Source organism: Atractosteus spatula, chromosome 11 (genome assembly GCF_055471065.1).
Source record: "Atractosteus spatula isolate fAtrSpa1 chromosome 11, fAtrSpa1.hap1, whole genome shotgun sequence".
NCBI classification, from domain to species: Eukaryota; Metazoa; Chordata; class Actinopteri; order Semionotiformes; family Lepisosteidae; genus Atractosteus; species Atractosteus spatula.
In genome coordinates, this window is record NC_142716.1 from 30,101,050 (window position 1) to 30,115,615 (window position 14,566).

The following is a 14,566-nucleotide window of genomic DNA, read 5'->3' on the forward strand; positions in this document are numbered from 1 at the left end:
AAAATACTCCGGAGAGAGGACTGGAGCTCAGGGCACTTACTGTCCGTGAAGGGATCCGACTGGAAGAAGTCCAGTCCGCTCTCGGTGGAGGGGTTGGACTGTGAGGGCTCTGGCCTTTTCTCTACTTCAGGAGATTCCTCCTGCATAGATGTTCAGACACATTTGTAAAAGACAAACACTTCAAATTAAGCATTTGAATCTACTGAGCAGCCACACAGAGCACAGAGAGGACAGCGGGGACCTCTCTTGGTTTGTGGTGCCTGAGGAAAAGATGCTTTAACTGTTTCAAACATCTTCCTTTCAATAATACGAAAGAAAACGGGATGTCGCAGAGAAATTTCGGAAAAGATTCTCAAGAGCACTGGACTGACCCTAGCTGTGACTAGGAGCCACCTTACTATATCCTAACAGCCCCAGCGAGTAAAGGATTAATCTTTAGTCTTTTATAAATTGCCAGGTGGACACTACAAACTCTACACGGACTAGAAACACACTGTCCTCCTACTAAAAAGGACATTCCCATTAGCAGCTTTCAGGTGTCACAATGCCAGATTTGCCAAAGAAAACTTTAACTCGTTATTTCAGAAGTTGCAAACTTTACAAATGATGAATATCCAACTATACATCAGTAAACGATTTAGACATGAGGTCACCTTTATTAACAAACATGCAGGTAATCACTTGCTCATTGATATTCTGCATGTTAGAAATACAGTAAATTATACATGAAATTTGCAACCCCTGAGAGAAGGTGTTTCCAAACACACATTTTCTCTCAAAGCCAATTTCTCCCATATTCTTTTATCAGGGAATATTATTTTTAATGCAATCCTTCCCAGGGCTCTCAAAACTAAATGACTTCTTTACACCTGAAGAAGGCTCCACGGCTGAAACATTGTGTTTTCTTTCTTCTCTTTTCAGCATGGAATAAACCTATTACTTGTTCCTTTGTAGCCTACGCATGCTGACGCAGCTACCCACCTGAACTACAAATGACTTGATTACTCCTTACATCTATAAAGCAATTTTCATCCCAAAGGAACCAGAGTGCTTGCTACATAGGAAGGACTCACTTCATCCACCAATGTTGTACAGCAGCTACCTGGGTGACCTATGACAGTCATCCTGCACCAGCTGCCCCACTAGGACAGAACAGGTGGACCAGTAATAAACACATCCCCCAGTTGCATTAAGGAAGAGCGCTGAATAGGCCAGATTATGAGATCCCAGAAAGGAATTTAGCCAGGACCTTTTTTTGATTGTCTCATCCAAAGGACAGTGTTTCACAACAGCAGTGTCACAATATGACAAGTAAAACAATGCACAACACACAGTGTGTCGAAAGAGATTGGCATCACTTCATTCCTGCAGGGCCCTGGGGAGCCTTCGTCACTTTCCTCAAAGGGTCCAGTTGTGCTGGTAGAGACAAGTGTTAAGATTAGAGAATTCCAGCAGCAGGAAGGCAGCAAACCTGTGGCTTAGGAGGACTGTCCTCTGGGAGTTCCTCTTTTTCTTCTGTTGTGTTTTCAGCCGACGAGGAAGGGCTGCTCCTTTCCTACAGAACACCAGAAATGAGGCGAAACAGGACAGTAAATTGCTAAGAGACATGAAAACGCCTCCATATATATTTCAGCTAACTAAATACAAAAACAGATGAGTTAAAGCTGCAGTTCAACTTTTTATTAAGCTCTCTGCACTTGGCTTAACCAAGTACGCTATGTCCTTCCCACTAGCATATGGTTTTTGGCCATCCTTGCAGTCTGTATGATAACATTACTTATTTGAAAAAAAAATCATGATCATCCACTTTTCTAGATAGGTATATGAGTGTGCTGGAAAAGGCATGTAAAACTCAATTTGTATCCATTTTACTCCTCAAGAGGTAAAAGACATGAAGACCCCTGCAAACCCCTGCTTCCCCTGCTGGAACTTTTGCAGCTCAGTACTCTTCTCTGCAGAAGCAAAACTTGATGAAGAGCAGTAATGTTTATGCATAACATATTGCTTTCTGCTGTAACTTGTAAGTGGACCAGATAATAAAAAAGTAAACCTCTCACCCTAGTTCAAATCAGCTATGAAACGGTCTACACACCTGAACAGACTGAGAAAAGCATCATCCTATGCTGAGCCAATTGAACAAATAGAACTGAAGTAACAAATTTCAGCCTACGCTGCAGCTCTTAAGTCTTTGAAAGCACTCGCTCTGAAATGTTCACAAAAACTCCAAAAAGGTGGAACACAGAAGCAAATCTCTGGGATCTAAACCCCTTATCAATATATCTGCTGCACCACAATGTCTATACTGTACAGTTACATTCCATAAATAAAACATTGCAATGAAGTTGCAGCCTACTACCAAACTTTTTCGAAATGCTCTTGCCTTGTAGGCGCTTTCCTTTTCATTTTCCGTAATACTCACAGAAGTGTGAAGTAGTACTAAGCGTGGTAGAAAACGTAAGTGTGGAGGAGCGGTTGTGGCAAAAAACCCATAACCGACAGGTTGTGGGATCTTGTCCCAGACTGCTGTTGCAAAGGAAGAAGTAAAGGATTATTCCATGCTGAAAAGAGAAGAAAAGAAACAACACCACAGCCAAAATGTTGTGCTTCTTTTCTTCTTTTCAGCATGGAATAATCCTTTACTTCTTCCTTTGCAGTCTACGCATGCCGACGCAGCTACCTACAGTACTTGAACTTCTTCAACCCAGACTGCTGTTGTACCCTTTAGCGAGGTGCTTCACTCAAGAGTGCTTCAGTAAAATGTCAGGTGGTACAAAATTGTACAAAGATATGCAGCTTTGGATAATAATCATATTTTTCAGCACCTCTTTATTTCTTCCCCAATCACAATAGCTGGATTGACTCACCGGAGTGTCCTGCTTCAAGGTACTGGGGATGCTGCTGTAGATGTCCTCAAGGACTTCTGTTTCGGGGTCCTCCTCAGGGGTCTTCGGCACCTCCTCCTCCGACGTGCCATTTACCAGTGGCCCCACCAGGTGCCGTCTCCAGCTCGTCTGGCTCCTGGAGTCCCTCTCCATCTCCTTTAGCTCCAAAAGTTTCTGCTGAACCTGCAGAGCACAGCCAATCAGTGCCACACCAGCCTAGCAGCACAAGTTCCAGAAAGGTGTAGCATGACACAACTGACAAAATTCTGCACAAACATTTCAGTCTGAATGGAGCCTGGAACAGACTGGGGCACTTAAAGTCACTCCTAATAACTAAACTGATGACAGGTGACAACAAAAAAAGATTGCAACTGAAAAACAACACAACCACATTACAAATGTTGTCATTGTACTGTAAGTGATATATTCTCCATTCCAAGCATCCCACAAGGGACAAATTAACTGAGTCCGTCACAACACATTTATATTAAAGGGGCACTGCTAAATGGGGAGAGCAAAATCAAACTGTTAGAAAAATTCAACAGTCCCAGGCGATCAATAGTTTGGATCCTAAGGCACAGCAGTACTGACTCTATAAGCTGTTTAATACAATATAAAATATTGATCTTGCAATATTACTACTACTGCTTGTTTCTCATGGATTTAATGGTATCATCTAAACACCAGGTCCGCCTCTGTTTGAAGCTCAGCTAAAACAAATGCATGCTGTCCTGTCAACCAATCAGTACCCTGAGTGTGCCCAGCTGGGATTTGATTTTCTCCTGTCTTGGAGGCACCAAAGCTTCACAGTACTGTGAGTTCTGATGAGGTGAAGCCACAATGAGTCCCATCCTACTAACACACAACCATTACACCTACAGCATTATTTAGTACAAAACACACCACAAAAGCATGGCTGAGGGAGCCTATCTAAACAAACAGCATGAATATTATATCTACTAAATACTATACTTTATGTGTTCTCCGCTTATATGGTAACATGAGTTCAAGTTAGCAGCTGAACCAAAAAGGCTCAGTTAAACAAAAGAGAAAAGAAAAATGTTGATGTGGAGCAAAAAACAAAAACTGAGAGCTCTAATGAAAACCGACACTGGAATTATGTACCATTTTAAAGCAACTGCAATCCAGTTATTGTAGGGTATACGCAACCATACAGCAAAAATGTAGAAAATTGTCAGAATGTCAACTGTTCAGAAAGGTATGATTTACTCTTCAGTTTGGGGAGTGCAATGTACCCCTTAACTGAAATGTGCACTGCAACTTCTTTTTTTTTGTCAAGTGCTTTTCTTATTGTTAATTTTTTTCCCCCCAATTACACCCAACTTAAAAATTGGAAAACAGTCAAAACACTTTCTTGAGTTCTATCCTCACCTACAAGTTTTCAGATAATTATATGCAGTCCGTACAATCTGGAGAAGCAATATTCATGCAGAGAAGGTTATCAATTCTTTGCTACAAGGAAAGGTGTAATTTAAAAACTTTTCAGCCTTCAGGTCAGTAAAGGGAAGACAAAGTGCCACAGATATCCACATTAATCAATAAATCAATGTTGTGACCTTATTTTAGTCCTTTCCAATAACACAATAAAGGTTAAGCCTGAACAGTTAAGAACATAAACTCGTGTACAGCTTCCCAACAAACTTCATAGTCACATTAATATTCAAGCCTGTTTTCCCAATGGTGACCACTATATGTATAGTTAATACTGAAATTGCAAACATGGGAAACAAAATACAACAGTAACAGCAAAATCAAAAAATAAAACCAGGAAAAAAATCCTAGATTTTTTGTTATGCATAAACATAGGTAGAAATCATAGATCTGTCACAGAACTGAAGGATGCTAAAAACCAGGTTTTCCAGAAATAGAAAGATGAAGCTCAGCTTTCCACCATTTTCTTGCCATTCTACCTTTAAAACTGCACAAAGACAGAGACAGATGGTTGCAGAGACACAAAGTGCTCAATATAGTACACTTTTTTATGTCTGTGTAGTATTATTTTAATTAAAAGATAGAAAATGTGTACTGATTTGTTCATCATAAACTCGTAAAATGAAATCAAAGAAACAAAAATTGGACTGATCTGGTAAAAGTTAAGTAAACTGCACTGGTGTCCTTAATTAATGTTGACAACTACCTCATTTGGCACTAACAATTGAGATGGACCTGTAGATAAACCATTAAGTTTCCTTTTTTGCTTTTCAGTATGTTCCTTTGGAGCCTGGGCACACATGCTGCACCCAGCTCTAACATCTCTAAAAGACTTCAGAGAAGAGCATCAAGACATGAGCCTGAATGTGGTTCATGGCTGTTTCATATTGTCAATTAAAGAATGAGAAAAGCAAGGTTTCACCATAAAGCCAGTGAAAGTCAGCTCAGCTTTCCCCAATCAAGTTACTACTTTCTGCCTTGCTTATTCAACCTTTCAATGTGCAACATCAGCATCATATCTAATGGAGACACATTGCACATAAAATCTTAGATGACCCCTCCCATCCACTCTTTTTAGAATATACTCTCCAACCGTCATGGAGGAGGTACCAGATCCCCTGTATGAACACAAGAGAGCTTTTACTTCCTCTATAACTAAAAACATTCCTTCACCAAATAATGAAAAAAGGTTTGCAGGTAGAGATATTATTATTGATGTTGTTTTTAGACTATTTACAAGCTAATTGTCTCTTTGTTTTTACCCTTAGGGGTAATAAACAAATTCAATTCAGTACTTTTGCTTTAGATGGTCAAAACGCCAATATCAACTTACAGTGTCTCAGTTTCCAGCCATCAGTAAACATGCTATGCCATAAATTTGCCTTATAATTAATTATGGGAAGTGATAAGTCTACCTCCCTGCTGTACACTGTTGAAACAATTGAAACAATGCAATTATCTAGCTCAACAGGATTAAGAAAAAAAAACCTTACAGGAAAATTTTTATGTGTGCCAAAGAATTTATTAGCGAGGGTCAAAAGAGAACTTTCCCTTTCACTTCCTTTAAAAAGACAGTACTGGCTGTAAATCTTACAGTAGTTAAACTGACAAGACAATAACTAAAATTAAAACAAAGGGCCCGAACTATAAAGCATTCCATTAACAGTGTTCTTGAATGGCTTGACTTTTATGCAATAAGGTTTTAAAAACTGATGACAGGTCAGTTTTACGAACGCAAAAGCTGCCAGTACCCATGACTGAGCAGAAGAGAATAAATAAATCACTTCCAAAGTCAGTAGGCTCTGTGAGATAGCAAAAGAGCTAGCTTTTTGTCAAAAGATAATCAAGTCACGAAGCCTGTCCTCAGGTCAGCTCATTATTCAACTTGTACACTTATTTGATGGCTTGAAATAAACAAGAGCTTTACTGGCAGCTGCACAGCTAGCAACTGATTGGTGCTACAAGTATCAGCATACAGGAAATGACATAAATTACAACACTGGTGAAGTTTTCTCACAGTCTTCCTCCAGAGTTGGTTTAATTGCTCATTCCTAATTGTACTCAGATATTCTAGATTTTATTGTTGATTAAACGAAGGAATCAGCTTTGTATAATTTATTTGAAGTTGTTTTGTTAGCTGTGTTGTTCAATTTCTTTCTTTACATATAAATCATCAGATCGTACTTGAGCTCCAGTGACATTTTGCTATCGTTTTATGAAACAACGTTGCATTGCAATGCATTGCAGTCTCCTCTGACCCAGTGGATATTTCCTAGTATTTTACACTCCCTTGTATCTAAGAAAAATAATTGAATGTTGTGAATATGGAGTAAGAAAATAAAGAAGAATAAAGGCTACAAAAGCAGGAAACCATTTGGCCGATCTAGACAGTTAAGTAGTGAGTAGTTTACTGTAAGAAGGTTCGGCAGTTTCTTGACAGAAGCCAAGGTACTGGCTTCAATACAATGACTGGACAGCTTGTTACATACTCTCAAAGCCTTGCTATATAAACACAAGCCTCCTATTCTTGGTTTTAAAAGCACTTCCACATAGATTCTAGTTATACTGCCTGGCTCATGCTTCATTATGAAGAAATCCACTGGGATGCCTTTGAGTTTGTAAAAAGTAAAAAGCTTCAGTTCATTCAGCCCATCAGTATAGGACAGGATAATAAGCCCCAGAAAGCATCTGGTTGCTTATCTCTGGACTGATTCCAGATCAGCAATCTCTGTTCTATTTATGTAGTGGCCAAAATTGTTCAAAATGAGGTATTACTTATTCTATAGTGTTTGCCAATCTTTTTTAATTTGGTGTCATTTTGTGCATTTGCAGTTTCACAGCATATTTACATAACCAGAGTAATTCACGACTGGAATTCCATGTTTTGCTGAGTCGTTATAATCAATCGCCCACTTAAAGGAGACTTTTATGTCTTCCGGACGTATTTTAATTAAGAATAAACATTAAAAATATGAAATTGAGCTAGACTGCATTAACCTTTTTATACAGAGAACTAAAAATGCAAAGGCACAACTTCCGCAACAGCAGAATGGCACGAAAAAAAAAAGAAGGGAGATATGCAGATGGGATTTAATGTTTTGTTACACTTCTGTAAGGCCTGAATGTGTCATAATAATAATAATTCCTTGCACTTATATAGTGCTTTTCTGGACACTTGAGTCCACTCAAAGACCTTGACAGATAAAGGGGACTCCCATTCCACCACCGCCAATGTGCAGCACCCACCTGGATGATGTGACGGCAGCCATACTTCTTCAGTACACTCGCCTCACACCAGCTATCAGTGGGGAGGAGAGCAGAGCCATGGTGTCATGTGGAAATTGCCGGGGGTCTGGTACAGTACCTTGGAGACTTCCTGTTGCGAGCTGTGGAGCGACTCCTCCAGCGGGCTGAGCTGGGCCTTGCTGGCCTCCACTTTCTCCTCCAGCTGCGCCGTCTCCAGCTGCAGCTGTCGCAGCTGCTCCCGCGCCTGGGCCAGCTCCTCCTCGTATCGAGAGATCTTCCTCTCCTGATCCACACGCTCCGTTTGCAGTTTGGAGATCTGGGGGGGGGGGGAGAGGGAGTTGAAGGAGGAAGATTTGAAGAATGAACAGATTATACAATTCAGCTCCAGTTCAGGGATGCTTTTCATTAAACTTGAATCTTTTTTTGAAGCAAATTTAGTGTCAGTGCTTGGCTGAGGACCCAATAATGCAAAGCTACAAAGTTATGAGCTCTAGGATTATGACCGAATGCTTCTAATTCAGAATCCCTTATAAAAATGATAAATTAAAAAAATTAACCGGTGTAAAGAACCCTAGCATTAAGATTAAGATTCAAGCCATAGACACGGCTAGCTTTTTTTTTTACCTATATCCATTAAATCCAGAGGTGGGTTATCAGTACTTATATGTTCAAATCAGGTTTCCCTCTGGGTGGTCCAGCTTCCTCCCACAATCCAAAGACTGGTAGGTTAACTGGCTTGTGGGAAAACTGGCCCTGGTGTATACATGTTTGTCTGCAATACAATGGACTGGCATCCCATCCAGGGTGTACCCTGCCTTGCGTCAGTTGCTTGCCAAGATAGGCTCTGGTCCCCCCACGATTTTGTACTGGACAAAGCCATTAGAAAATGATTTATGGATGAATGCATGTTACTGTTAAGCTTGTGTTACAGACAAAACACACTTGATGTGAGACTTTTTTTTATTGTTATTATGAGCTGAGGGTGTATGTCATTTGCAGTTCACGTTCTGACTACACTATTCAAGACCTTACTCAGAAAACTAAAAATATTGAGGATGGTGTGAGGCATTTTCCTAGCTGCAGGTTAGTACAGATTATCAAAGAGGCTTTTCTAGTGAATTACTGTACTCTGGTTAATTAATTTCATGGCAAATCATCAGAGCGTTCAACATAGAACACACCATAAAGGGAAAGAGAAGGAAGAAAGAAGAAAGAAATCCCTCCTTTCTGTGAGCTTGTGCCATGTCCAGAGGACCTTGCACTGATCAGTCTTGGAGACTCAATAATCTGATCATTAAAAAAAAATTGCTGTCCCTTTTAGTTTAGGAAATTCTTGTTTCCTTTATTGTGGAATCCTCAGACTATAGACGTTCTCTCCTAGTTGGTGATGCATTTTTAGAGTAGGGAGATTGATTCCCAAGGGAGGGAGATTTAGTTATGAATCATATTCTTCTATTTTTATTTCTCTTTAGGTTTAGGTTCCATTCTATTTCAGATTACAGGGGAAAATTCTGCATGGAATGTAGGCCTTGGAAATGCAAAGATTTGTAGATGTGTTATTGTGTAATGTGGTATACACGGTGCAGGTGCATTATTGTTTGGTTGATATTTGTTTGACAAAGCTGTGTCAGAGAATATTTAGAACTCAAGTGCGATTCCTCAGGTGCCTTAAATTCTTACCTGCTGTTTGGGTACATTTCAACCCCCCCCCCCCCCAGTTTGTAACACTATCAACACCATTCAAGTGATACACTGCAAGGACTGAGAGTGTTTGAACCTTTAATATCTAACTAGTGTCTCCACTGCCAGATGTCAGAAATGTTCATCTGGAAACAAAAGTGGCCATGAAATGAGGATGATCAATGTGCTCAAATAAATAAACGGAAAATGTCTACCTGTATAAAAGTACGCGGGTTTACACCAGAGGCAGGGGCCTGTTTGTACTAGGCTTAGTGTAATGTGGCTGTCCTCTCTTACCAGCTCGCTCTCCTGCGTGCACTGCTGGCGGATCTTCCCCAGCTGCTCTTCCAGAGCTTCTTTCTGCTGGTCCAGCTTACCCAGCACCTCCTGGATCTCCTGCCGCTGGGCCTGTAACTTCTGTAGCTCCTCGCTTTCCCGCTGCACTTCATCCTGCAAGTCCTAGGGAAGAACGGGAGAGAGCCGCACGCAATGCATCAACACTGGGATTGGGCTGCAGCCTGTGCAGGAGAAATCCTATCATCAGCATTCATCGTGTTTCTCTGGCTACAGCTGAGAAACATAAACCTAAAACATTGTAACTCTCAAAACACTTATTACCATTACCCTGGGAAAGTCATTAGAGGCTTCAATGCCATGCCACAGACAGAAATCTCAGTAGAGAGTCTGAAAGAGTTCCAGGGAAGTCAATATCAACACCATTCTGTATGCTGCCAAAGGCACTGGCTTTAGTACTCACACAGAGACACTAGTGCCCTTATCAGCAGAGAACTGCACCTCACTGCCAAAGTCAGAGCAGTACAGCCTTCAACAGTGCTTATTAAAACAGAACTATTTATTACTGAAAGCTTATTACGCTGCCAAGAGGATCAACTTCAGCCCACTAGCAAGAAACTATAGCTTCTCTGTAGACACTGGTCTAATGCAGAGAAGATGATCAAGCATGTTCCCTGGTACCTAATATTATCACATGAGGAAAAAAAGCCTACATTTGTAAAATGTAGAAAAACAAAAAAAATTAGAAAAACTAAAATGTCATTTGTTTTGGTATTAAAACCATTGCTTCATCTCTCCTTATGTCATCGGAGGCTTAGAAAGATCCTTTTGAATTTCCAAGAAGATGCACTGCACCAGTATTCAAGAGCTTCAAAGCATTTTTAAGAGTTAGTTAGGTCAGGGATCCCAATCCTGGTCCCTGAGTCCCATGCACCAGCTATATTTCATTATAGCCCAACTTAATTACCTTATTTAAGCTGCAGTTGAACAACCAAGTTGCCTCATTGCAAGTTGTAACAGTTCTTCCAAATGGACACTAAATCATTAGTGCTAACTGATGCCTGTAACTGGTCCTTGGTTTCAAAATACTCTATGTAAAGGGCAATGATTCCAACAATGTCACAACAATGAAAGAACCCAGAATTACCATCGAGTCTCAACATTCATGCTTTTTATTCCTGCTTTTATTCCTTCAGATCATAGGTTACAAACTGGTGGACCATTAACACAGAAGCCATTTCGTGGCAACAAAGAAACAGTTCTTGAAGTCACGGGTTTATGCCGATTCTTAAAATGCAGATCTCAGGTCTCCGTTAACGGTTCACCACAAATGGCAGAGGCAGTGGAAAAAAAGCTGCTCCATCTTACATGTGCACGATACTTATAGATAATGAAATTCTTGTACTTTTTAAAAAATCATTCCGCTGGTTTTGCATCAGGTGATTTGAAGGGAATGCAGGTTGGCTATGCTGTTGTATTAAAAAAATACATTGCAATTTTCCCAAGCTGGGCATCTGGAGTGTCTCACTCAGGAAAGGCAGTACCTGAAGCCTGGCTAAGCTCTATTGGTGTGGGTTCGAGGCCGAAAGCCTCTAAGGAGTGGCTCATGATTGGCTGAGCACTGCTGAGCGCAGGGTAGGATTAGTCACTCAGGAATCTCTCAGTGATACAGAGATTGCTGTGGCCTCCCAGGTGCCTGCAGTGCTGACCTTGAAGGATGAGCCACTCTTGGCTCCACTGTTGGCTAGTTCACCTACATTTACTCATCCTGGGTTTGTAGCAGACTGAATAACACAGCAGGTAGGTATAACAAAATAAACAGAACACTCTCAGGTGGTAACCCACACGCACCTTGCAGTTGGCCATAGAGGTTCCATGGTCATGCTTACATTCAGGACCACTGGGTGGGATAACCAGAACAGACAGGCACCCTAGGGTGCTTCATTCACCTTTGGGCACCTGTACCCTGAATCCAACAGCACCCAAATCTGAGTAACAATGGCTATTCCACTTTTATCCAAAATATCCATATAGGCTGATATCCCATACTGGCCAGCTTCAACCCTAAAACCATTAGGCCAGTAGGGGAACTCAGGTATAACCGAGTTAAATCAAAAGAAAGGGAGCAACTGGCGTTTTTTATACTGTCCCCAGTGTAGAAGAAAAAAAAACAGAAGGTGGAAAGAAAGTTTTTTAAAGAAATTAAAACATGGCTCCACCTCCCCCATCCCATCAATCAATGATCATATTTGCAAACCCCATTTAGAAAGGAATTAAAAACTCATATTTCCCTTCCAATCCTAATAAATTCAAATTAGGTTGAAGTTTTACACAGAGAATACTAAACAAACTGGATCCCTCTAAGCAGTCTGCAATTTTTGTTTAACTGAGGTAAAACAAAAGGCTACCTTTCCATAATGAGGCCATAATCAGAGCTGAGCAGTCATAAATCCTGACAAGCACTACCAAGGTTTCACAAATAAGCCTTGAAGCATCTCATTCCAGGAAATGAAGCAAGAAGTCGAAACCTCCCAAGGATGAACCTTTTACTTAGCACAGCCAAGGACTCTGAGGGAGGCAGAGGCGAAGGAGACTAAATTAAAAATTAATAAGTGAACAAAGAAAAAACGATTTTTCAAATTGGATTCTGATGGGTGCCATTGTAATTTCTACAAAGAAACCACGCAAATCTTTCCAAATTAGTCTTGCTTCGCACTCAGCTGTCAGGTACTAAAATAGAAGCCATTCATCATGCCGAAAAGCTGTACAACAGCTGAGACAAAGGGCTTTCTGGTTTTATCTGCATAGCTTATTCCTCAAGCCCGTGCAGGTGTGAGTGCGGGGAAAGAAAAAAAAATCAGGATTCTGTAAATAATGGGATGGTACCCAAGAAATCCATACAATTTTATCTGGAGAGAATGCATCATTCATGAATGCAGTTTATTGCAGTTTTCATAAATTCAGTGTATATACACCTATGCCAGGAGTAATCATTTTTCCTCCCCTTTATTTTTCCTGCTGCTTGTGGTTAGAGTAGTGCAAATTAAATTGGTTTTAAAAACCAATTTACTTACAGTGAAATGAACCAGAGCCTAATATCTCTGCTGAAGCTCTTCCCAGGAAAGTGCAGTGATGCATTCATTGTAACTCCCCCCCCCACCACCATCACCTCAACCAACCAGTGGTGTTCTGACACAGCTCTGAATAGAAGCACTTACAAAACCGCACCTTCTCATATTTACAGTTCACTCGATTCTGCGACAATGACTCAAGACAGCACAGGAAACTAGGCAACACAGTGTGGAAACTCAGCTTCGTCAGCTACTAGGAGTGCGAAGAAAGCTCTGTAATGCAGTTTAAAGCCTGTGGTAAATCACAATGTTAAAGTGAATTTGTATTACTGGGAGACAACACAAGGCATGAAACAGCATAATTACTAACTTGAACTCATGGGCAACAGAGCTTGATGCAGACGACCTATTACTGCAGCAAATCAAAGAGGTGAAAGGTGGAAATTCCACAATTTGTATTATTAGGCCATACATTTCAGTTTAGAGCAGAGCAAATTCTTTTCCCTCACAAGTTATTTCTTATAACAAATCGCCAAAGAAATGGAGCTACAGAGGAAACTAACTCATTCACATTTATTTTACAAGACCTTCGTTTGGCGTGTTGAACTGACTAAAGTATATTCATGGACTCTTTTCAAACAAACAACTAACACAAGCTTCAAATGAAAGAATCAAAAAGGCACTTTTCATAGCAGTGGTCAGTTCAAGTGAAGGCAGAAAACAAACCCTCATGTATGGAAATGGAAAAGGTAAAACAAAATGTTAAGCCACATTTTCACGTAGCATCACATGAATAATGTTTTAATTTACAAAAGGGAAATGTTGGAAATTTCTGATTGCAGCCAAACTGAAAATTTCTTAAGCAATTTGCATGACCTAAATAACATTTTAAAAGCAGGGAATGTTTTAACATTGAGCGTAATATTGGTGTCGAACACTGAGTGTAACCATATCTGTGATGAACTGTCTTCTGGAAATCACCACAAATTTTCACTTTTCAGATCACTGTCATTTTATTCCACAGCCCTGCTGCCTTCCTCCTGACCAGTAAGAAAAATTTAAAAGATATAATCATAATTGTAAGTCCTTTATTAAAAATGGAATAAATATAGCTACCGGGGGAATATTTTTTAAAAAGTGGTTTGTATCAATACCCGGAGAACCAACTGCAGTCCATCTCATACAAATTTCCAGGTATTAATACAAAGGACTCTCAGTTCCCAGTGTCTTGTGGTATTTGTTCCAAGCAAAGTCGGTCTCATAGTATGTGCAATCAACTTGTATCAACTGGGAAATTTATCAGCACTCCTCAGGTCTCCAATTTATTCAAGTACAATTGTTTTAAACAAAAACACAAAATCTTTGAAGAAAGAAAAAAGTCCAGTTGTGACTATCAGCTCAATTATATAACTGAGAAAACACAGATGAAAACCAGAAGACCTTTTTCCATCTGCATTTACATTGCAGGCAATGTTCCCTCTAATTTGTAATGGTCTGTGTGCGCAAAAAAATCAAGTTTTTGTACGTGCTAAATTAAGTGTACGTAAAATTGTAAACCTGAAATTATTTTTTGTTAATATAGTCATTTTCATAGAAGCATAGAGATCTAAAGGACCGAGACAATGATTCAACGACCCCAGTCATAGAGACTGAGTGTCGATTTTTAAAAAGAGGATAGATATCGATTATCGAGTAGCAATAATAATGCACACAGCCAAGCTGGGCCTCTCGTAGCCAGTCTCATGTGGTCATTTTAGTATTGTTCAATTGACGACTATGTTTGGTTTATTATTGTCATACTGTTTTCGGGAATTTAATTTTTTGTGCGCAGTTCAATTTTCTACGTGCGCTGATTTCATAACCTGTGTGCACGCGCACAGCTTAGAGGGAACACTGATTGCAGGACAATGGAGCTCTGTATTCAATACTCTGTATTCTGTA

At 40.1% G+C, this 14,566-nt stretch overlaps 1 protein-coding gene across 3 annotated transcripts in view; it reads right to left on the minus strand.

Moving 5' to 3' along the window:
* eps15 (epidermal growth factor receptor pathway substrate 15) overlaps positions 1-14,566 on the minus strand; it is a 68,989-nt gene that overhangs the window by 11,062 nt on the left and 43,361 nt on the right. For all 3 annotated transcript variants that reach the window (XM_088926923.1, XM_088926922.1, XM_088926924.1), the window contains exons 14-18: positions 9,558-9,719; positions 7,699-7,896; positions 2,865-3,065; positions 1,472-1,555; positions 41-140 (exon numbers count right to left, since the gene is read on the minus strand). In XM_088926923.1, the coding sequence (XP_088783049.1) occupies positions 41-140; positions 1,472-1,555; positions 2,865-3,065; positions 7,699-7,896; positions 9,558-9,719 (745 nt within the window). The remainder of the gene's footprint in view (positions 1-40; positions 141-1,471; positions 1,556-2,864; positions 3,066-7,698; positions 7,897-9,557; positions 9,720-14,566) is intronic.